The following is a 21,840-nucleotide window of genomic DNA, read 5'->3' as shown; positions in this document are numbered from 1 at the left end:
CCTTATCTCGGATGCATCGCAAGCCTTCCCCGACTCCTACGCAGACCGTAACTAGAGTTTCATGCGCCGGCGCGAGTTTTTAAATCGCGCCCTTTAAAGGTTTATTGTATCTAAAGGTTTATTGTTTGACCATTTACAAAAAGTAGCTGTAGATATTTTTTTGTGATTATCGGACATTTCTGTGAAGAACCCTGCACTTCATTTCTCTCCAAAAAGTTGCCTATAAGAGATGGCATTATGGCCATGGCCGCCTTTTCACATATCCTACTTAAATTTTACGATATTTTATATGTTCGGAATATTTCTCTTATGTGCAATAAAAGGAATTTCATTTCTATTCATTCATTCTATTCGGTCACCAACCCGCCTGTTCAGCGTGGTGACTATGTGTAAATACCCCCCATAACTAGAGAGGCCTCAGACCAGCAGTGGACTTTTATGGGCTGTAAGTAAAGTAAAACTCATTCTTCCTGTGCCCCTTAGGGTCTGCGCCCGGGGCCGGAGCCCCCTATTGACTGCACCGCTCCTACGAGCCGCCTACACTAACACAGTTGTTACGAAACCAGTCACCCCTTTTAAAGCCTAGCAAACAGACAGGATTAATAAACAAGCAATTTTAAACTTAATATTGTACATTATACGGGTCACAGATGGGTCATAAGATTTTAAGGACTTCTTTGGTAATAACTCTTTTGTATTCAATGAGTTTGTATATTTAGTCCAGAAGACGTAGTTTTATTCTTGTACTTATCTAATAGTTGATCTTGAATCTAATCTCACCATAACATCTTTATTACTCACTAGATACATCAGTCATAGAAAAAAAATTGTAAATCGTATTGATGGCGGTGAACGGCTCACAACTTGTAAGAAATAATAGTTTGAATTTCTTGGTAGGTAGGTATATATTTGGTAAGTTTATAAAAAAAAACAAGATTGAAATAATATAAATTTCATAGTTTGTATGCGTTTCTTTCAACTTTTCATCTCACGGGTCACGGCTCACGGTCTGCTGGAAGATACACTTATGAAATAAGCTGTACCTACTCTACCTTGTCTAATACCTACTCTACCTTGTGTAATTTTTCGTTTCTGTTCTACTTATAAGACTTCTAGAAATTGCTAAATAGACTCTCATGTTTGAGTATTCCAAAATACATTTAAGCTAATCTGAGTGAAGTCAGATTATCACAAAGATATGTTGGGTGGAACGAGATACCCATCCTGCCAACAAATAACCGAAGGTCAGTAATAATTGATTTATGCTTAACATGAGAATAATCATACTGTACTCTTGAAGGCCTCAAAGATACCTGCTCGATACATACTGGCAGAGGATGCACCTGGGAACACGCAAATGTTGAGAGTAAGTACCCGATGTGGAAGGTAGAGCAGAGAGTCTAGTCGGTCGAGTAGAGACTCTAGAGAGTAGACGCATATACCTACCACTCTAAACATTTCCACTTGCGTCTATGCTTCATTAGTAAACGAAAAAAATTTTTGCCGCCCTTCTAATATCTTTAGTTCCATTTTATTCATTCAAGTTAGGCTATATAAAAATAATTTAAGATTTGTATTTGACCTGAACTGAAGAGACTTAAGTAACAAAAGGTATGCAAGTTATCTACTATGACATTAACCGTCAATGTCATGTTGGCAATATTGGTTTAGAGGATATTGGCGTTCGGCTGATCGGCTGTCACCAAGCTGTCACGCACGCCGTGAAATTTAACAAACAGATACAGAAATGTTTTCTGAGAAAACTGGTTGTGTTGTGTGTTATCTTATTGTGGAATGAAGTTAGATTAAATTAAATTATGCCGGAAGATAAGAAAAATAAGTGAGCCACATTCCTAACATATGAAAATATGGGCTGTACCAAACCATAAAATCATGAGTTCATAAGTTGTTTTCACATCACATTTCAGACAAAAAGGAAAGAACGATGCGAAAGAACAGAGAAAACCTCGTCAGGGTCGGCAGAGATCTGGTGCTGCAAACTCGGCTGGCCCTCCTCCTGCGGAAAAGACTGAAGAATCAAAAGGTTAGCCTAATCATAAAGTTAGTAACTAAAATAAAAGTATCCTCATAGGATCAAGTTTATCAGATCGAAATATTTTTTTGTCAACTCAATCCAGATAGGTATTAGCCCAATACCTAGAGAAAAAAAAACATAGTAACATAGTGCTAGCTGTTTCACTTCCCATGTTGATTGTGGAAGTCAATTAAACTCCTATGTACTTTTAGGCAATCAGCCAGCAACCTGCCTGTAAACTATCTTTGAATCTCAATTAACCTTACATATTATGTCCTTCAAATCTTGTCACTATGCCTACTCTGTACAAAAGATGTTGTATTAGGTATAAATGTCTCAATACATATTGTCTAACAAACATATAATTGTTCTTAAATTTGAATGACTGTAGTGTTTAAAGAGATAAAATATATCACAGATGGAATGAGCGCCTGAAGTACCCTGTGCTTACCAAACCACTTACATAACTCCTCAACAGTCCAACTGAGCAAATCAGTTAAGACTGTTGACCACATAACATAGTTAAATACAGGAAGAATTTCCTATTAATATAGTATTAATTTATAGTTACAGTGCCCCAGAAACCTATGCATGAGCAGCCTGGACCTGATTTCTATAAAAACTTAAAGAGGGAAACTGATGAAATACTGAAGATCACGGAGGAAGCCAACTCCAAATACAAGAAGAAAGAGATTCAGAGCAACTGGAGCAAGTATGAGATGCCTATTGTGAGCTATGAAGCTATTGACGAACAGGAGAGTATGGGTGCCGACTATGAGGTATGGATTTGTTTCTATGTATTGTGTGCCTGATTAAAAGGACTTTATTTGTATCTGTAGTTCTACAGAAAGATGATGTATACTTTCCAAAAAACACAGATTAACAAAAATTTTGTGATTATGCTTGTATTTACTTTGACATGGATGGACATAAGTGAGGATGGACATCAATAATTTGTACTACATGAACTATAAAGACACAGTAGTACGCTTGTTTGTGACACCAGAGGTCCCAAGAATCTAGGCAAGCATTAGGAACTTCTAACTTTCTCTGATTGGTTTAGGTCTTGGATGTTTATCAATATAAGTAATTATCATAAACCATATTCCAAATCATATTCCCATATTAAATGGTTGCTAGGCTACGACATTTTTTTCTGATGTCATTTGAATCACCTAACAAAAAACATTGATCATCTGGGTAGTTACTATAAATAATATACATTTTTGATCATGTTAATTTCTCTTTTATTTTCAGCAATTAATCCAAATGCCGTTGTCAGCTGGTGGACATTTCCAATTTAAACACGAAAAATCGTGGGACGCCATCACCGGCCCATCTCCTTATGACAAGTACTTTGAAATTAATATGAATAACCTCGCTAATGCACTGTGCACAATACCTTTCTATGAAAGGAATAACATTGAAAAGGGAATCTTTCGTGAAACTGACATACTAACTATGGATAACAGATCTGTGAAATATAAACAGAAATATTTTAATGATAAATCGTACACAACCCCAGAATTAGAGGCGAAAGATAAAATACTTAACAATTTCAAAGAGGCATTTAGTGCAACTGAAAAGGCTGACACAAATAATGGAAATGTCCACTTTATAGAAGAACCAGACAATAAAGCTGAAGAAACCCCTGGAGCTCTTTCTGTAAAAAACAATGAGCAAATTAAATTATCCATAGGAAATGAAAAAATTGAAAATATGAGTAGTAATGAAATCATAAATGTCGTAAATATTAGTCAAACACAGGAAGTCAGAGAAGTAATAGATGAAATTGATGATCTCTTACTGGACGATGAAGTTGGTGGCCCGTCGATTCTGACTGAAGAGAAGACTGCTTCTAGTAATAACATTCTAAACACTGAAGAATCTGTTGGTTCCACAGAAAAAGGTATGTATGAACATGATTTTGTCATACAAAGCAATTCACTCAGTAAATTAAAAACGGTCTGCCTTGAACTCCCACAAGTGTCAGATATAATATAAATCGTAGATATATTCAAATACCTTTGCAAAAGCCCTTTTATGTTATAACCGCAATGCAACCGCAACCTTTTCATTTTATCTTTCCGCGGTTCCAGCCAGGAGCTGCTTTCTAACATTTTTCTCTCCACTTTGTCTGGTCTATGGCATCAATTTTATAGTCCATTGCCTTGCATATCATTTCTACCAATGTCAACAAAGCCCAATCCAGAATGGCCAGACATTGTGCCCTACAGATAGCATATAGGCTTCCGCAAAACTTGCCCATCGCAAGCATTTTGTCTGCAATGACAAAAGGTTGCGGCGAATGTGTACTAAATCACTTAATTCAGCTCAACCAACGCTTTTAATTTTTTACAGTAAAAGAAATCAACGCCACATCAAAATCAGATGAATCGAAAAAACCGGCGATTGAATCTCCAGAGGACCTCGAAAAATGGTTGGACGACTTTCTAGACGGTTGATGTATGGTGAGAAATAAAACAAAATTCCCATTTAAAAGCAATTTATTCATTAAAAGTTACGGCACCTACAATGTTTATAATAAGTTTTGTTATATATATGTACAAGATTTTTAATACAGTTTCTGTTACACATTTGTATCAAAGATTTTTATTTCAAAGTTATACCAATTCAAAATTTGATTCTCGATCTCTCATAGATCGTAGAAGCAGACTGAAAAGAGGGCGTTTTCGCGGTCAGAGCCGCTTTCGGAAGCATCATGTTTCTTCAACTTAAGCAGTTTTTTAAGTTCCTCGTCAGAACCTGTTCACAGCTTTGGGAAAAGCAATATAAAACATTGTTCCTCGTAGCACCTACCATACCTTCAACAGGTCTGCCATTTGGAAGGCTGCAAAGAATCAACAGTTTTATATAGTAAAATAATTAGTCTGTTATACAATATTTAAGAGATCGCGAAACTGCTTTTCATTCCTACCAAAACATGTCAACAGTGATATATGTTGAAAAGAACCAGTGAAGTTAATTTACCTCGTTCTGTTTCAAAGGTTAATAGTCGAATAAAGCAACAGCGTAGGATTTTATCCGGCAGAGAAATCTTAGAGCCATTTACAACTAGACACTCTTATGACGACGGCCTCCTGAGCTGCAGATACACCTTTCCGGGTTTTCTTCGATGTCTTCACGGACATGAGCTCCTTAAATGATCAAATCATTAAAAAGGAAGATATTACTTGTCTTCATTTGACACGTTCACTGCTGAAATCGCGTTTAGTATAATTCCTTAGCGAAAACACGCATGGCGCTATTTCAACAGTCATAAGTATTATCTACCTTTTAAATTGATCCTTAGGGAACGTTTCTGTGATCTTCGATCGGCACTTTTGATGGACACAATTATCGCATAGGTTCTAGTCTTCTCCAGGATCAGTGCTGCGGCAGACGTCATCAGTCTTCTAAGGCGATCGCGTTTGCGCATGTTAATTACAAATAATCACCTTCAATGTGAGAAACTGTAAAATATTTCCTACTAGATACATTTAAAATCTACAAAGGACTTATTTACACAATGGAAATATCAAGATGCAAAATTCACATAGTTTATTCTTTCTATGCTATCTAATTAAGCAAATTTTACAAGGGTTTTAATTTTATTTAGTTCTTTACCATTGTTTGTTCTTCCGCCAGACCACGAATGTCTGCCACTGTCACGCTCGTAGAACTCTCGCCCGCTTGCAATACTCGGCTGATACCACTACAACAGTGTCTGGCCTTGTTGTGCTACCAGGTGCTAGTGGCATACAAACTGCTTCCTCTGAATCTTAGCACAGCGACAACTGCCTCAAAGCAGTACGTAAACACTGCGGACTATATCAAATATGGTGACGGGAGTACAAAAAATAATAAGAACAATTCTTAATTAAACAAATCTTGGCATAGCATATTTACTGATTTGTAGGCTCTCATATAAAACCATAATTATAAATATACACCACCCAATGCTAAACACCAAACCAATATTATAAATGTCACATAAAACCTTATTTTTCATATAGTTTTCATGCAATGGTATTACAATGTCTATTATTTATGAACTGAAACATTCAAATACACAATCCATTCATGAATGAATGAATAACTCTTTATTGCACACAAAAAAGAACAATGTTGTGGAAATAGCTAATAACTAGATGCGAGTACAATGGGCGGTCTTATTCTCGATTTTTTTCCAGACAACCAGTGGTTTGATTAACTCAACCCAAAACCTCGGCCATGGCGAGTTATGGTTGCCACAAAAAAAATCTTACACCTATGAGGATATCGTACAAACCTTAGCTAATTAATCTAATATCTATAATTGGAATAGTTGTTGTGATACTGCTGGCCGCCTTCGTAGTCGTAGTTGTAAGGCGGGTTCCGGCGGTTGAACTGGTGCGGCGGCGGGTCGCTCTGCTTCAGCGTCTTGGCGCGCGCCGCCAGCTGCGACACCAACTGCGCGGGCGTCAGGTGAGCGATGGATATCGGCGCGGGGTCCCCGACGCTCCCGCTCGGGTTGAACACCACTTTAGAGCTGATCAAGTCTTGCTCGACGACTTGGGTGTGCGTCGACACGGAGAAGTATTCCGGGTCGGTGGCCGTGCTGGCCGCGACGAACTTCGTCGAGGCGCGGATCTCGCACGCGTCGCAGCACATCTTGGTCGTTTGAACGGAGGCGTCCTTCATGTTCCTCTGCGCCGCCGTCTTCCTCGGCTTGGCGACGATCTTGTCGAGCCCGATGGCGGCGATCACCGAGTCGATGACCTGCTTGTTGGGCGGCGCCGACGAGCCGGCGGCCTTCGTGAAGTGGAATTCGATAGCGGCCTGTCTCTTCAGCGGCGAGCAGAACTTGGGAGCTAAACACTTGGGTTCCTGGGCGTTCCTCAAATCATTTAGCATAATCAGACGGTTTGGTAACACTTGTTTGTCTGTCAACCGTTTATAAGCCTGATTGCAACGACACAATACTGCAAAGAAAACACAGACTTTGTAAAACTATTTCAAAGAAAAATACCAGCATAGAGAATACTCAAATACAGCAACTCACTTTCACAAAAATAAACAAACTTAAAAAATCAGTTCTAGACGGTTCATAAATTTATCAGAATTAATTTTAAAAGCTTTATTGACATCATGAAAATAAAGATAAAGGGTTGGTTTCGCCTCAGAACAAGATTCCAAATCAAATCGAATCCAAATAACAACCAATAAAAGATCTACCCACCTATAACTCTAGCATTGTTGTCCATAGGTTTTGTTGAACCTGCAAGGTAGTTAAAATATAACTATTATGTCAATACAAAATTACTTGGTGAAAAATCTTAGAAAATTAAAAATTGAGCAGCTACCTTTAGGGGCTAGCTTCAGGAAATCTTCTTTGGAAAGTTTCCCATCAGCCACCAGCTGAAACATTCACATATTTTTTAGTCCCATGAATAGAGGTAAATACAAACAGAGTAAATAGCAATATATTTACTTGTGCCAATGCCTGATATGGCGAAGGTTGAATTTGAGTGTGTGTGGAGAGAGGTGCGGGAGCCGGATCCGGAACCGGAACCGGCGGGACGGGCGCCGGCGCCGGCGCGGCGGGCGGGGCGCTCGCGGGCGGCCCCGGCACCGGCGTCTGCGGCGGCGGCACCGGCTGCGGCGCCTCCACCGGGGCTGTGCCGTACTCGTAACCGGGACCGTAGCCGCCGTAATATGCTGGCTGTTGGTACCTTGGATCAGGGGTACTATACATATTTTGATATTGCATTGCAAATGTTGTATCTTGTGAATGATAGGATGTGGTAGGGTACTGATAAATCTCACTTTGGCGAGATTTGGAACGTGAGCGCCAACGGAGGTCCTTGGTCAGCAATGGTGATCGCGAACGGTAAAGATGAACAGGGCTACGTCTCGGACTAAACCTGGGGCTGTGTGCTCTTCTAGATCTCCAAGGACTTGATCTTTTCGGACTTCGTCTAGGACTGCGCCGCGGACTCCGCCAAGGGCATCGGCGGGGGCTCCTTCTAGGGCTGCGCCTTGGGCTTCGACGTGGACTGTGTCGATGACTTCGTATAGGGCTTCTTGCACTGTGATATGGACTTGAATGTAATGTCTTAATTTTGGGACTCCTTGTCTTGTCTTGTCTTGAATAAACTTCTCGCTTTATTCTTGAATCTTTAGGTTTATCTATTTCTTTCTTTTTGCCGCTCATAATTTTTCTCTCCTCAAGATGTTCCAATTCCGTGCCGGGTGGGACCAGATCGTCGTTTCCTTCCAGGCATTTACCCAAATACTCCCGAACCTTAACCTCCTTATCTCTTTTTATAGCTTCAATTGTTTTGTTTGGGTCTCGCCGACTGCCAGGTTTGATCACATCGTCGAGATCAAACTCAGTTGACAGTTCTTTCACTTTCTTCTTCAAAGTTTCATAATATTCACCCATTTTCTGCTTACTGGCTTTTTTTCGGTCATTCGAAATTGAACCTTTCCTCTTTCTGGAGCGGTCGTCGTCTGGAATCAGCTCGCGAATGTCATTAACACTGTCCAGAGCCGACTCATTGAAGCGAGAGCTTTGTACCTTGTCATCATCATCCCAACTATCTATAACACTGAGACCTTCAATGAAATCTTCTTTATTGAAATCATCGAAAAAATCACTCGGAACATCCTCCGGATCGGAAGACTTCAACTCTTTTTCACTTGTGTCCGCCATCACTAAACACAGATATTAGTATAATAAATATGACTTTATAATTAAAAAAAGGAAAATACCGTAATCTCTCATGAAAAAATGGAGGTTATGAAGGAGAAAATGAACTTATGTTTCACACGTTTATAACAACTGCAACTGTTGACGGATTTAAAAAATCTTCAAAGGGGAAATATTTTGAAGAATATCTATAGATAGAAATCTAAATGAAATCAAGAAATATTGGGTGTTCAAAACCAAAACATTACGAGGAAACTACAAACAACCATTGGTGCCATCTGTCACTGTCATTAGTGTACCTATATAGCGGCGCACCTTCGACTCTGAATTCCAAATGCAAGACCGAACACCGGGCTCGACCGAATCGGGTCACGATTCGAATCGATTTTTAAATCGATTCAAATCGAGACCTGATGAATCAATCCTCAAAAAATCAAGGTGTAAAATCTCGATTTCCAAAAAATCTATTTTTTTTTTCAAATTGGTTTTTACACTGTAAGTATGAATCAAATTCATAAAAAACAAGACAAATGTTTTAATTTACGATCTTTTCATCAAATTCTTTTAACAATTATTTTAATAACTATTATCATTAAAGTATCAGATCAGGTAGAAAACAAAACATTTGTTTTTAAATCTTTTTTAATCAAAAACAATTAGATAATTTGCCCTTAAGTTCCCAATGATTAATATATAACATTTTTATAAACAACAATCTGTCAAGTCTACCGGGATCCAAGCGATTCCGCTCATCATTTGCGATGTTTCCAGCAATTGAAAACAGGCGCTCACAGGGAACAGATGATCCCACAAGCTGGGTATATTTGGGATGTAAATTAAACAATTTTAAACCATAACAATATGTATTTTAAGCTTAAAATCGAGTTTCAAGTTGTCTCGGACAGTTGGCGCACATGTGCGCCACAACAGATTACGGTGGTGGCGCATATATGCGCCACAGTAGCTTAGTGGTCAAAGAATATGATTACAAACGTATTTTTTTTATTGATAAGAAGTGAGGCGAAGGAGACTACACATACAGCCATCTCGCGAGGTTTTGAGTAATTAGCCGGCAGCACTCTTATAATACGGGCCTTCAACTAATTGTATGGTTTATACCAAAACAGAAAAAATCGTATCTCCATTTTAGGATTTCTGATATCGATTCACGAGATGGATTCAATGCATAGAATAGATTAAAAACATCGATTTTTTCGCTCCAAAAGAACGATTTTTCGATTAATCGATATCAGAACAGTAAGATAGGGATCTATCTTACTGTCGACGAGGCTGACTAAGTATGCTTTTTAATGTCGTTGGACCAGCGGGTTAATGGATGGTCTCTGGCAAACTCATTTATCCCTGACGAGATAGACTGGCCAATAGTCTCCTAAATGCTCCTAAACACAAAGCCAGTTCAGCTGTTTGACCAAGTGTCTTATAGTATCGATAATATCAATAGTACTTTTGATATTAAGCTACTACTATCGATAGTATTGTTTGTGGGTGGCAATAGTATTTGACGGTAACTGAGGTATCGATACTATGGACTAGGGATGTGACATTGCTGATAAAAAATCGATTTTTATATAATCGATTTATTTTTTAAGTATGAAAAATCGATTAACAAATAATCGATTTTTCTTAAGAAAATAATCGATTTTATTATATTGATAGATTTTTTCCTAATTTTTCAATTTATGTCAAAATAAACGCCATATACAATATATCAATAGATTTATTCATTAAAAATAAACAACAGAAACAGTAAGTTCTTATACAATTAACACAAATTAAAGTTTTTAACAATCAAGTTTGAAAAATTAAGTTTCAGCAACAAATAATGAATAAAATATCAACCTAATGTCGGTAAAATACTGTTCATCGACTAATTCCATCTAGAGAATGTTTGATTAAATTAATCATCTAAACTGTTTTAAGAGCAAAGAAAGAATGCACAGATGGCGTTAATGTAATATTATGGAGCTATGATAGTATTCTTTGGCAGTTCGCGTTCCGGGCTCCAAGCCAGAAGACAAAAACGTAATGTCGAAGTGCATTTATTGTATGATTATAAAAATCGATTTTTAATCGATTATTAATTTTTAAAAAATCACATACAAAAATCGATTTTTACTTTAAAAAAATCGATTTTTAATCGATTTTTTCCATAATCGATTTTTTTTTCACATTCCTACTATGGACACTTTCGATAGTCCTATGGATACTATTGCTGTAACTCAGCTATCGATAGACTTTTGATCGGCAACGGCAACACTAAACTTAAGGCAGGCATGCTTATTTTGATCATGATATTTTTATAAACAAATTATTTCGCGGGATATTCCAGTGAGCGTTTTGGCGTTTACGTACTTATTTTGAATTCTAACTTTGGATTGTATGCAATGTTGTGTCAAAACGTAATTGTATAAACATGGAGTGTACGCAACGACTTGAGTGCACTCAAGATTTATACGATTCCCCAGTGGAAAAAACATGCCCAGAACAGGTTCGAATATAATAAATTATTTTATTATGTTTTGATAATTTTAAGGTTTACATGCTGGTGATTTAGGTGCGAACAAAAACATGGTGTGTAGCCGCTACGTCTTACTGTGCAGGTGGAAAAGATAAACTTAATACTTCTTGTAGGCGATAAGCTACTAGCACAGACTAGCTTGAGTAGTCTGTGGCTCTTCTCTATATGCATTTAGCTAAACATGGCCTTTGAGTCTTTGAAAGATGGTTGGCTTTGTCCACGTAAGGTACAGCGAAATATGTAGGTATGCAAGATATGTATGCAAGTGGAAATCCATAGTCTCTGCCAACCCCAATGGGATACGAGCATGATAGTATGTATGATATTTTTTTACATTAATAATTGAATTTTTTATCAAATGAGTCCTGTAATTTTTACAAAGATGACACACACAATCAGACTATTAAATACATAAGCAGCAGAGGAAATAATGTGATCAATCAATCATCACAGATGATAAGTGTGCATGTTTGCCCAGCTGAGGGCTGGCGTCAGCTGATTGAATATACATGACATAAAATCACGCCTCTGTTCCAGAGGATACCTATGATTCTTAATTATGTTGGATAAATCAAACATCAGTTATTTTCACTTACACCATAAGTCAAAACTACATGTCAATATTCAAATCTCTAGATTAAAGAGTTTGAGCTGTTGTCTGTATGAAATACTTAGTAGGTGAATTAATTAAAAAATATAAAAACATTTTAACATAAGTAAAGATTCTTCATCACATAATTATTATTATCTAACATTAATTTATCAATGTTAATTTTCTCAATTTTAATTTTAGTTGAAATCAGTGTGTAATCTGTATATTTTGTTTCAGATTGGATTTTTGGGAATATGTGGCACAAAATACCCTGTGAAGAGAGGCCCGAACAAGGTGGGGCGGGATCCGCAGACTTGCCAGATTGTGCTGCAGTTGGATGTGAGTACAAGTGGAGCACTGACACCTGATAAAATAATTTATACACTTCTAATGCTACAAGGTCCTATTTCGATTATGTACTTATGGTTGTATGTGATTGCTTACAGTGCTTCTGTTTTATATCTTTGGCGAAGTTAAAACACATGTGTTGATATGGATGTTCATTCATCAGCTATGCTACTCTTGTGTCCAAGTCTTGTTTGAAATCTATTGGGAAAAGTGAAACTTATATCTATAGTTTAAAATCAAAACAGAAAAAATCCATTATGTAAATAAATATGTATACGGGACAAATATCATCATCAATTTGAAATATATCGTGATTTATGTTTCTTTTGTCTAGATTTGATGCTTTTACTTTTAATATTGATAAGTAGATCATTTCAATCAAACATTGATTCAATTGAGTTCAGACCACTGATTTTATTAATATTAGATTTATAGGTTTATTCTAAAAATTGTACTTGACATACTGAGCAAAACATTTTGTGCATTGAATAATTTGGAACTACATTTTTAAATTTAATTTGTTATGTAAAGTGTACATCTTACTAATTTTAATTATTAAATTTAACAGTCAATATCAAGACAGCATGCAGTAATCAATATTCTGAACAAGATGGAGTTCATGCTGATGGACCTAGATTCTGCCAACAAAACCAAGTTGTTGGATGTAAGTAAAATAGTCTGTTTTAAAATACTATTTTATAATTTAGCTAGCCGCAAAATTAAATTATTCAGATTTGTGTTATGGCAGAGATCGGAATAGGTAGATTTATTTTATGTACTTGCATCATGAATTACCATAGAAAGCATAACATAGATAAGCCTCTTTTCCGGGATTCCATTTCAGTAATTACAGGATTGAATTAAATAGTACACATGAAATTTATAGAAAGCAAATAAAGCAATTTAAATTGTTTTTTAAGCATTTAAATTAAGTGAAATATAACTTTGTGACCAATCGTAAGTTACTATATGACTAGTGTAGTAGTTTTTTGTTGTACCTACATTTGCTATATGTCTTAAATAAATAAATTATTGAAAACTAGCAGTCAATCCGATTGATTGATATAAAATGAAATGATAAAATTTTAAAAATTCTTACACTTACAGTAAACTACATACTACATTGTCCGCGGGTAACATAGGACTAATATATTCTTCATCCCACTTGTAAAAATTCCAGAAAAAATCTTAATAATTTATAAATCCCGCATTCCCGGAGGCATGTCCATATTAATATATATGTTTCAGTTCATTGACCCCAATTCAATCTACATATTCCGATCTCTGGAACATTTTAGGAAGCTCATAAAAAGGTATATTTTATAGGACTTAGTGGTACAGCAGTAGTACACTTGTCTGTGACACCTGAGTTCAAGTCTTGGCCAGTGCATGATAAGAAAGATCTTTCTCTGATTTATGCATGTTTTTATTTTTGTTAAAGAGTTTAATAAGAATAAAACTATAAGTTTTATCTGTACCTTTTTATATTAAGTACTAATAATATGTGGGAGGCGAGGAGAGGTGTGTGAGTTAAACAAGTGTTAATTGTAGACTGGTTCATTGGGATCCCAAGACACATACATGTCATGTATAATTTGGTCTTACACTACACTACAAATAGCTCTCTTAATTAAGTTTTTTCACTTTTTTTAACTCATTATATTTATTTCCTCTCACCAAAATAGTTTCTTTGCCATGAAGTGTTTAATAGACCTATCTGCATCAACTGTAGCATTCTATCTTTTCTTTATGCCATTCACAGAAAACTCTCCAGCCATACATACCACACCCGCTAAAGAACGGTGACACGGTGCAGTTCGGCAAGATCTTCGGCATCTTCCGGCTGCTAGAGGAAGACACCGAGCTGCCCATGACCCAGGCGCTGGACATCCCGGACACGCCGGTCTCCAACAGACACGTCACCAGGCTCCACAATCCCGCCACCACCGTCCCGGAGTCGCCTGAAGTGAGCGACAGGGTTCGTATGCTCGTGATGCTTAGCTGTTTGAGCCCAAAAAGTAGCTGTGTATGAACATACTTATCTGGAACTACCTTCATTGAGAATTTCATTAAAAAACCGGTCTTAAGATTTAGCTTTAAAGAGAAACCTAAAGGCTTTTACATTTGTATGACCTTGGAATTAAGCTTAATTATTATGTCTCTGTCTCAAATTTCAGGATGACTCATTTATTGCACCTTCTCAACCAAAGTTGCACAAGCAATTCAAGGATGATGCCAACCATTTCATCAAACCAGCGACTAGAACAATTTCCATACAACCAATTGGTTCCAAAAAAATTGATAATGTATACTGGAACTCTTCCAAAAAGTCAACCTCATTCGGTTCAAGTTTGGATGACTCCAGTAAAAGCATAAATGGTTCTGCGACATCACTAACTAAACCTAATGATATGAGTTTATATGATATGGAGACGCAGGCGCCCATGGACCATGTACAAAATGTAAGCATAGATGCAATACATACTGCAAACACACAAATGCCAGACGAATGTAAACAAAATGATAATATAGATAATATATACAATGCAAATACCCAAATTCCTAGTGCCAATAAACATAATGTAAGTGAAGATTCTATTCACAATGTAGATACGCAAGTACCAAACGCGTGCAATCCGAATGTAAGTATAGACTCTATTTACACTGCAAATACTCAAGCACCATTAGAATGTAACTCTCCATGTTCCATAAACAACGCGGACACACAGATGCCAGCTCCAGAAAAGCTGCCAAATTTTCCCAAAGTACAAAACCAATTTGAAATGGAATTCGATATTTGTGTAGCAAACAAAGAAAATGATAAAAGTATATTTAATGCTGAGACACAAGCATTTGCAAATACCCCTGTCAAAACTGAATCAATCAATGTAGACCAAAAAAATAACTCTCACAAGAATACGTCGAAGTCTAGTCATCATACTTCAGAAGATGAAATATTATTTGATGACATTGATAATGAAATTTTCAAAGATGATTTTGAATCACAGTCTTTATTGCCGGAATCACCAAAGACATTCAATAACAAAAATAAAGTGGTTGAGAAACATTCCGAATTTACGATTAGTTTAAGCAAGCCAGGCAGAAGTAATTCAGGCAGTTCAACAGACTGTGAAGACATTGCAATAGCGCCTACGCAGCAGCTGCCGATAAAACAAGATGAAGATCTAACTGATTGCGAAGATGACGATAATAAGAAAACAGACAGTTTGCCCGAATCTTCAAATACTAAGTTAGAAGAAATGCTTACGCAAGTAATTCTTCATGAAGAGCCGTCCGAAAGTAATAACGTGAAGTACAATTCTATTAAAAAAATACCTGCTCAAACCAATGATGTTCCATTTGAAGATATGTTGACACAGGTTATTGAGGAAGATGAACCAATAAAAAAAATTGCGGGAAATCTTAACTTTGAAGACATGCCAACACAAATTATAACAGAAGAGGAAGAGTTACCCACCAAAAAAGATTTAGATGATCTCCCAACACAAGTACTACCTCATGAAGACCCAAAAAAATTAAAAAATTCTAAAATCATTCCCAACGAATTAATGAGTCCGTTTAAAGTTCCTCTTGTATCACCACGTAAAGCAAAACGAAAAGATCTTCCAAAGTTACATCACAGTAAAGAAATAACTGTTGCTGAAGCTAATTCAAAAAAATTTAATGATATCTGTGATAAAGATGACAACTATTACGAAGCTACACAAGATATATTAGAAGATTTATGCACTCAACAACTTTCGCCTGAAATTTTACCGATTGGACATGAAGGCGATGAAATTGTTCCCAGTTCAGTCGAAGATTTTAAAACTGGTGATTATAAATTGCCTGGACTTGATTACGATATATCTCCCAAAACATCTGACAGTAATTTGGACGAGAAGCTCCATGAATTTGTGACAACTCTCTCTAAAGAACAAATACAAGATATGATAGGTGTTCAAACTTTGAAAAGACAAGGTAGTGATCTATCAGACAGCGAAGCTACACCTAGAAAAGTCCACCCTCTAAAGTTATTTGAGACTGATTTACCAAATAGCCAAGAAATTAAAACGAGTGTATCCTTGCACTACAAAAGTAACCTAACAGAAACTTCTAGTGAGTCCGAAACTGAAAATGAGACTGAAGATCAGTTCACTCCCATATTGTACCGCAAGAAGAGGAGACCCAAAGTTGATGCTAAATTAGATCTCATTAAGAAACTTAACGTGGAAGCTTTACCTTCAAGAATTTCCACACGCGTTCGTAAACCCGCGCCCAAACTACAGGAAAGTGACGGCAATATTAAGAAAAGAGGGGAAAACATTCTAAAACCAAAGTTTTTGACAGAACAGGAAGGAGATATCAGTAACGAGATTATAATCGAAAACATAACAAGACTAAAAACGAAGAACGATAAAAATGAAAAGAACAAAAGTAACACAGTCGTCAATAATGTGGCACGAAAATCTAAAAATGATATCAAAAGTAAAAGCGAACACAATGCCAAAGAGAAACGAAAATCTGACGAAAAGAAAGAAGAGAAAAATTCCAATAAGAGAGAGGACAATTCAACGGTTTCCAAATCGAGTGGGAGTAAAACGAGTAGTGACGTTGTTATAGATTTGACAACCAAAGTAAGTAAACGGCCTACAAGAAGCACGCGGAGTAAGGACAAACAGAGTAAAAAAGCAGAGAGTTCACCGAAGGAAGAAGATTCTAAAAGAAGAACGCGACCGATGAAAAAGGATCACGACACGGAGAATTCCACGGAAGTGCGACGGAGTAGACGGCAGAAGTCTTACAAAGAGAAGAAGGAGAATGATACGTTGATAAAGGTGAAGATTACGAAGCCCCCGAAGAGGGAAGTGCGAGATGAGACGCGGAAGGAGCCTCTGGAGCGGAGTGCCGTGTACAGCGTGTCGCCGCGCTCGGGGGCGGAGTCCCCGCGTGTGGTTGCGGCGGGGGCGGAGTCTCCGCGGGGCGTGAAGCGGGGGCGCGGCGCGGCGGGGGAGCGGCCGCCGAGCCCGAAGCGCACGCGCTCTAATTTCCGCCGACAACAGCACGCCCCGCCGCAGCAACACAGGGTCATGTTCACCGCCTTCCCCTACGAAGAAGTCAAGAACAAATTGGAAAGTCTAGGTAAGTATTGAAGTCAGTGTATATGTGTAGTTCACCTTTGTAAAATTTCTTATCTCTGTCTGACTTGAAGGGAACAAAATGGTAAATAAGGAATTTTATCAGGGAATATTATATGTTAACGTGAGGGAGTCGTTTGACGTACAAATGGTTGTAAACGTGTGAAGATTAATTGCCTGATGACGATGATACAAACCCGCTTGGTGTTCCCAGGCGCTCAGATCGTGTCGGACGTGACGCAGTGCACCGTGCTGGTGACGCTGCACATCAAGCGCACCTTCAAGCTGCTGTGCGCCGTGGGGCGCGGCACGCCCGTCGTGGGCGCCGCCTGGCTGCAGGCCTGCGCCGACCGCAACCAGCTCGTGGGTCAGGGCGCTCTTACCAGACACCACCAATCACATGAGAAAAAGCATAACAAAAAAACACGTTTGCGTGTATATTTTATACATGCATGCATATAAATCATGACATATCTTACATATGTAAATTTCAACAAAATCAGACTACATACAAAAATGTCTTCGTTCTAATTTGATTGGAAGATCTCATCAATTATGTCTTTATCTGTTCAGATCCCTGGCTCTACCTGCTGAAAGACGAAGCAGCGGAACAGAGGTTCAAGTTCAGTTTGCAGCGGACCCTCACCGGCCGCAGGAACTTCCTCGCGGGCTGCAACGTGTCGTGCACGCCCAGCGTGCGGCCCGCCGCCGCCGAGATGATGTGTGAGTGCTCCATGTTCAGATAATCCACTTCGTATTTTTAAATTCATGTGTCCTGACTTGGAGGAGACTGGAGACCGGCCTATAGCCAACTGCCTGGAGTTAAGTAATAACGATGGTTCGGCTCGACCACAAAGTGATTATCTTCCGCCAAACGAGGTGCTATGTTGATTCGTAGGTTGTATATTTTGCTCCGTGGAAATTTTTATATCGCTATTTAGTATACTCGCTATTATAGGGCGATGGCAACGTGTGATTGGCTGATATGACTTGTGACGTAGAGATGTTGCAACAAAGTAATTACATGGAGCGACATCTGTTGCACATCATGGAATGTTATAAACAAGGAAACTGGTAGATGTAATTTTAAAGAAAATATTAATGAAATTAAATTTGATAATAGGAAAATTACCTCTACAACAGAAGTAGTGAACTTACTTGATTTTTTAAATAAATATACCGTTGGAATCAATTCTAATATTGACTCATGCCCTAATGAAGCTGAAACACGTCTGAGGATCATTGGGGTATGTCGGCTATTGTGATATGTCATATTATAAATATATTCAATAATTGTGTTGACCAAGGGATATTTCCAAATTAATGAAGTATAGTTAATTAATTCCACTATTCAAGAAAGGTGAAAAATCGGTGCCTGGTGATGAAATAATTTATTAACTTAAAGTAAAGCTGCATTTGATTGAGCATGATTCTCTCGAACACCTTGCTCAAAATTGGTAAAATTGAGATTGGTCTATATTTATAGACTATATTTATAGACCAATCTCAATTTTACCAATTTTGAGCAAGGTGTTCGAGAGAATCATGCTCAATCAAATGCAGCTTTACTTTAAGTTAATAAATTATTTCATAGTCAGCAATACGGCTTTACTGAGGGGAAATGTACAACAGATGCAGGTGCGGCTCTTGTCACTCATATTCTCAATGCATGGGAAGACTCACAGGATGCCATCGGTGTGTTTTGCGATCTGACCAAAGCATTTGATTGCGTTGATCATAGAACTTTTCTGCTCAATCTCGCTCATTACGGGTTCGACACTGCTGCCGTTGAACTAATTAAATCATATTTTAGTGATAGATTACAGACGGTAGATTTAAATAATACAAAATCGAAAGGAGCGAAGGTAAAAATTGGGGTACCGCAAGGTTCCATTTTGGGACCTTTTCTCTTTCTGGTATATATCAACGACCTGCCTTGCATGATTGAGAAACAGACTGGCATCGTGTTGTTTGCAGATGATACGTCACTAATTTTTAAGATGAACCGCCGTAGCGAAATCTGTGATGATGTGAATAGCACTTTAGCTGCCATTTCTAACTGGTTTACAATCAACAACTTACTTTTTGTTTTACGTACAAAGTATCTATTATGCGTCTAGTGTATTCAGTTCACTCTGAGAGTTGCTATTACAATAATCGACGAAACATAAAACAAAATTACGTGTTTTATTTTATAACACGAACACATACACCGCTGTGTACACGCGGAGCACACAAAAAATCGATGCAGATCCTGCTTCCGCTGCGTCTCAGACGCACTACGAACTATTTTTCAGGATGCAGAAGTCTCTCATTCTGTGCATCATTCCGTAAAGAAATGTAAATATGAATGTAGCAATCTCTCGTTTCACAGTGATAGTGGAATGTTCCGGCGGCACGTGGCGCGAGGGCGGCGAGGGCGGCGCGCGGTGGCTGTGCGTGTCGAGCGCCGCCGACCGCGCGCTGTGGCCCGCGCTGGCCGCGCGCGGCGCCGCGCTCGTGTCCAGCGAGCTGGTGCTGGGCGGCGTGCTGCGCCAGCGGCTGGACGTGGCCGCCGCCAGGCTGGCCTAGTGCTGCAAACATGCTGCGGAGTGGAGTGTTTTACTTTCGACAGAAGTGCCTTCGGTGTCGTGAACCAAATAGTGTGTTTAGTCCTCGACTACCTACTCTTAACTTTGATGTGGAGGATACACAGCTTTCTTAGTGATTGCGATGGGAACTTCGATGGTGCTGTGCTTGATCATTGATAAATTACTTACCTGGTAAAAACAAGCTTTACATGGATTCATCATGGACAGAAAAAAATCTTGCTAATTGTACTTTTTAAAAGGGATGGAAAAAATAATGTTCACCATTATATATTTTTAAAATTGATAATATTTAAAAGCCAGGGTCATGGTAAATAACACTTGTCCATTGAAGCATTGAAAACCTTATTCCTGTAAAGTAAATGACCTTGAACTCTAAACCACAGATGTGGATAAGTAAATTTGTTGTTGTAAATTATTAATGTATTGAATCAAAGTCTTTATACAACACTGATTGTTCTTTCCAAAGCTGTACGTATCAATGAGCAGTTCTAAAAGAATCTTCATTTTTGTCCATAGTTTGTAAAAATCAATATAAAAATGAAGTTGGCTTGACCCTAGTAAATTTGTAATTTACAAGAGAAAATTAGTTAAAATGTTACAGTTTATGACCATTTCGACTTGCTACAGAACACCTGTGTTAGTTTTAAGGATTTGTTACTGTTATATTTGTTTGTAGCACTGTCGAATCAACATTTTATCTATCTATCAGTTGATAAGTTTGAACTGACTCTTCCAGCACCATTTTAGATCCAATTACAACCTAGTGAATCTAACAAAGATGTGTAAAGACAAGTTTAAGTTTATAAATAAATGATTTTGATAAATTGTTACATATGGAAGTTTTTATGAATAACATAATAATCATCAAGTGTTGAATAGACCATGGTGATCACAATAACTTTTTTAAAACCTATTAAGACTTTATTTTGTTAACTTAACAATAGCTGAAAAAATATAAGTGTTAATAGTTCATGAGAAATATAAGTATGATATGCTCAATGTTTTATGTGTCAGTGATAATGAAGTACAATTTTTTTTTATTTCATTATTTTAATGGTATTTATAGTCTTAAAATAAGGTCGCCTCAGGAAAAAATGATACCAAATAATACTATGTACAAGGTGTTGTATATGTCTGTGTTGTACCTTCCCAGTAGGCTGGAACCTGGGTACTTAAGGGGACAGAACCCTACGGCTAGTGGTAGTGGTGACAATAATTACCGGCAATCATTAAACAAAGTTTGATGTAGTTTTATTTTCAAATATTGATAGTTGTTAAATTATCTATGAGCCTTTTAAACACTTAAATTGATCATAATGATGGGCATTTAATTACATTTTAATAATTTGTAGATATTTTAGTTTTGTTTTTAATTGTAATTTTAGTGTAAGAACCGATTGTAAATCGACAATCTCGATGTATTTTAACGTGATTGGGAATATTATTATACCCTCATATGGTTTCAAAAGATGTTTTGTTTGTTTGTCGTAATAAATACAAGCCCGTAACTTCAACAAGCAAGCCATTGTACTTGCCCATTGTTATAGCAAGATACGATGTAGAGACAGTTCAAACATCACAATTGTTAATATTTTGTAAATAAAACATTGATTTTCTGAAATTTTGTTTTTTTTTAATATCTCTTTAATTTTTTTACATAAAAACATTGCGAATGATAAACACAAGAAACAAAAGTAACATAGGTTCTGCTAATTTCTAAAGAAATCTCTTCCAGCAGACCCAAAATAAGTTTTACACATTATTAATTTTCTGTTTTCAATTTGAAATATAAATTAAGATTAATAAAAATCCTCCTATAAAAGAGAAACTTAATTCCGTCACAGCAGTAAGAGATTCTGATTGAAATGGGGACAGTCCTGGCCAAAGCAGATCCTGATAATGA

At 37.5% G+C, this 21,840-nt stretch overlaps 3 protein-coding genes across 3 annotated transcripts; 2 read left to right on the top strand and 1 right to left on the bottom strand.

The window, feature by feature from the left end:
- The first annotated feature begins 1,684 nt into the window (after nucleotides 1-1,684).
- Nucleotides 1,685-4,631, top strand: LOC106136496 (uncharacterized). The gene is made up of 5 exons (XM_013337064.2): nucleotides 1,685-1,840; nucleotides 1,929-2,044; nucleotides 2,603-2,814; nucleotides 3,293-3,944; nucleotides 4,397-4,631. Exons 1-5 carry the CDS (start codon nucleotides 1,818-1,820, stop codon nucleotides 4,498-4,500), a joined length of 1,107 nt encoding a protein of 368 aa, XP_013192518.2. The 5' UTR covers nucleotides 1,685-1,817; the 3' UTR covers nucleotides 4,501-4,631.
- Nucleotides 3,518-9,045, bottom strand: LOC106136495 (uncharacterized). The gene is made up of 4 exons (XM_013337063.2): nucleotides 7,509-9,045; nucleotides 7,381-7,435; nucleotides 7,257-7,295; nucleotides 3,518-6,999 (listed from the first exon to the last, which is right to left on the bottom strand). The coding sequence occupies exons 1-4, from the start codon at nucleotides 8,730-8,732 to the stop codon at nucleotides 6,341-6,343; spliced, it is 1,977 nt and encodes a 658-aa protein (XP_013192517.2). The 5' UTR covers nucleotides 8,733-9,045; the 3' UTR covers nucleotides 3,518-6,340.
- A 1,955-nt stretch (nucleotides 9,046-11,000) lies between these two features.
- Nucleotides 11,001-20,452, top strand: LOC106136493 (uncharacterized). Its single transcript, XM_013337058.2, has 8 exons — nucleotides 11,001-11,238; nucleotides 12,098-12,199; nucleotides 12,777-12,872; nucleotides 13,971-14,186; nucleotides 14,386-17,350; nucleotides 17,561-17,713; nucleotides 17,920-18,069; nucleotides 19,721-20,452. The coding sequence occupies exons 1-8, from the start codon at nucleotides 11,164-11,166 to the stop codon at nucleotides 19,915-19,917; spliced, it is 3,954 nt and encodes a 1,317-aa protein (XP_013192512.2). The 5' UTR covers nucleotides 11,001-11,163; the 3' UTR covers nucleotides 19,918-20,452.
- The last annotated feature ends 1,388 nt before the right edge of the window (nucleotides 20,453-21,840 follow it).

The sequence above is a fragment of the Amyelois transitella genome, chromosome 15, assembly GCF_032362555.1.
Source record: "Amyelois transitella isolate CPQ chromosome 15, ilAmyTran1.1, whole genome shotgun sequence".
NCBI classification, from domain to species: Eukaryota; Metazoa; Arthropoda; class Insecta; order Lepidoptera; family Pyralidae; genus Amyelois; species Amyelois transitella.
Note: the sequence above shows the minus strand (reverse complement) of the source record. Positions and strands in the feature narration are given on the sequence as shown.

Excerpts from the sequence above, each read along its gene's own strand:
- LOC106136496 (XM_013337064.2), top strand. The coding sequence starts at position 1,818 with ATGCCGGAAGATAAGAAAAATAA. Across the intron at positions 1,841-1,928 it reads CCGGAAGATAAGAAAAATAA|ACAAAAAGGAAAGAACGATG; the intron begins GTGAGCCACATT and ends ATCACATTTCAG. Across the intron at positions 2,815-3,292 it reads GTATGGGTGCCGACTATGAG|CAATTAATCCAAATGCCGTT; the intron begins GTATGGATTTGT and ends TTTTATTTTCAG.
- LOC106136495 (XM_013337063.2), bottom strand. The coding sequence starts at position 8,732 with ATGGCGGACACAAGTGAAAAAGAGTTGAAGTCTTCCGATCCGGAGGAT. Across the intron at positions 7,436-7,508 it reads CATATCAGGCATTGGCACAA|CTGGTGGCTGATGGGAAACT; the intron begins GTAAATATATTG and ends TGAATGTTTCAG. Across the intron at positions 7,296-7,380 it reads CCTGAAGCTAGCCCCTAAAG|GTTCAACAAAACCTATGGAC; the intron begins GTAGCTGCTCAA and ends ACTACCTTGCAG.
- LOC106136493 (XM_013337058.2), top strand. The coding sequence starts at position 11,164 with ATGGAGTGTACGCAACGACTTGAGTGCACTCAAGATTTATACGATTCC. Across the intron at positions 14,187-14,385 it reads CGCCTGAAGTGAGCGACAGG|GATGACTCATTTATTGCACC; the intron begins GTTCGTATGCTC and ends CTCAAATTTCAG. Across the intron at positions 18,070-19,720 it reads CGCCGCCGCCGAGATGATGT|TGATAGTGGAATGTTCCGGC; the intron begins GTGAGTGCTCCA and ends CTCGTTTCACAG.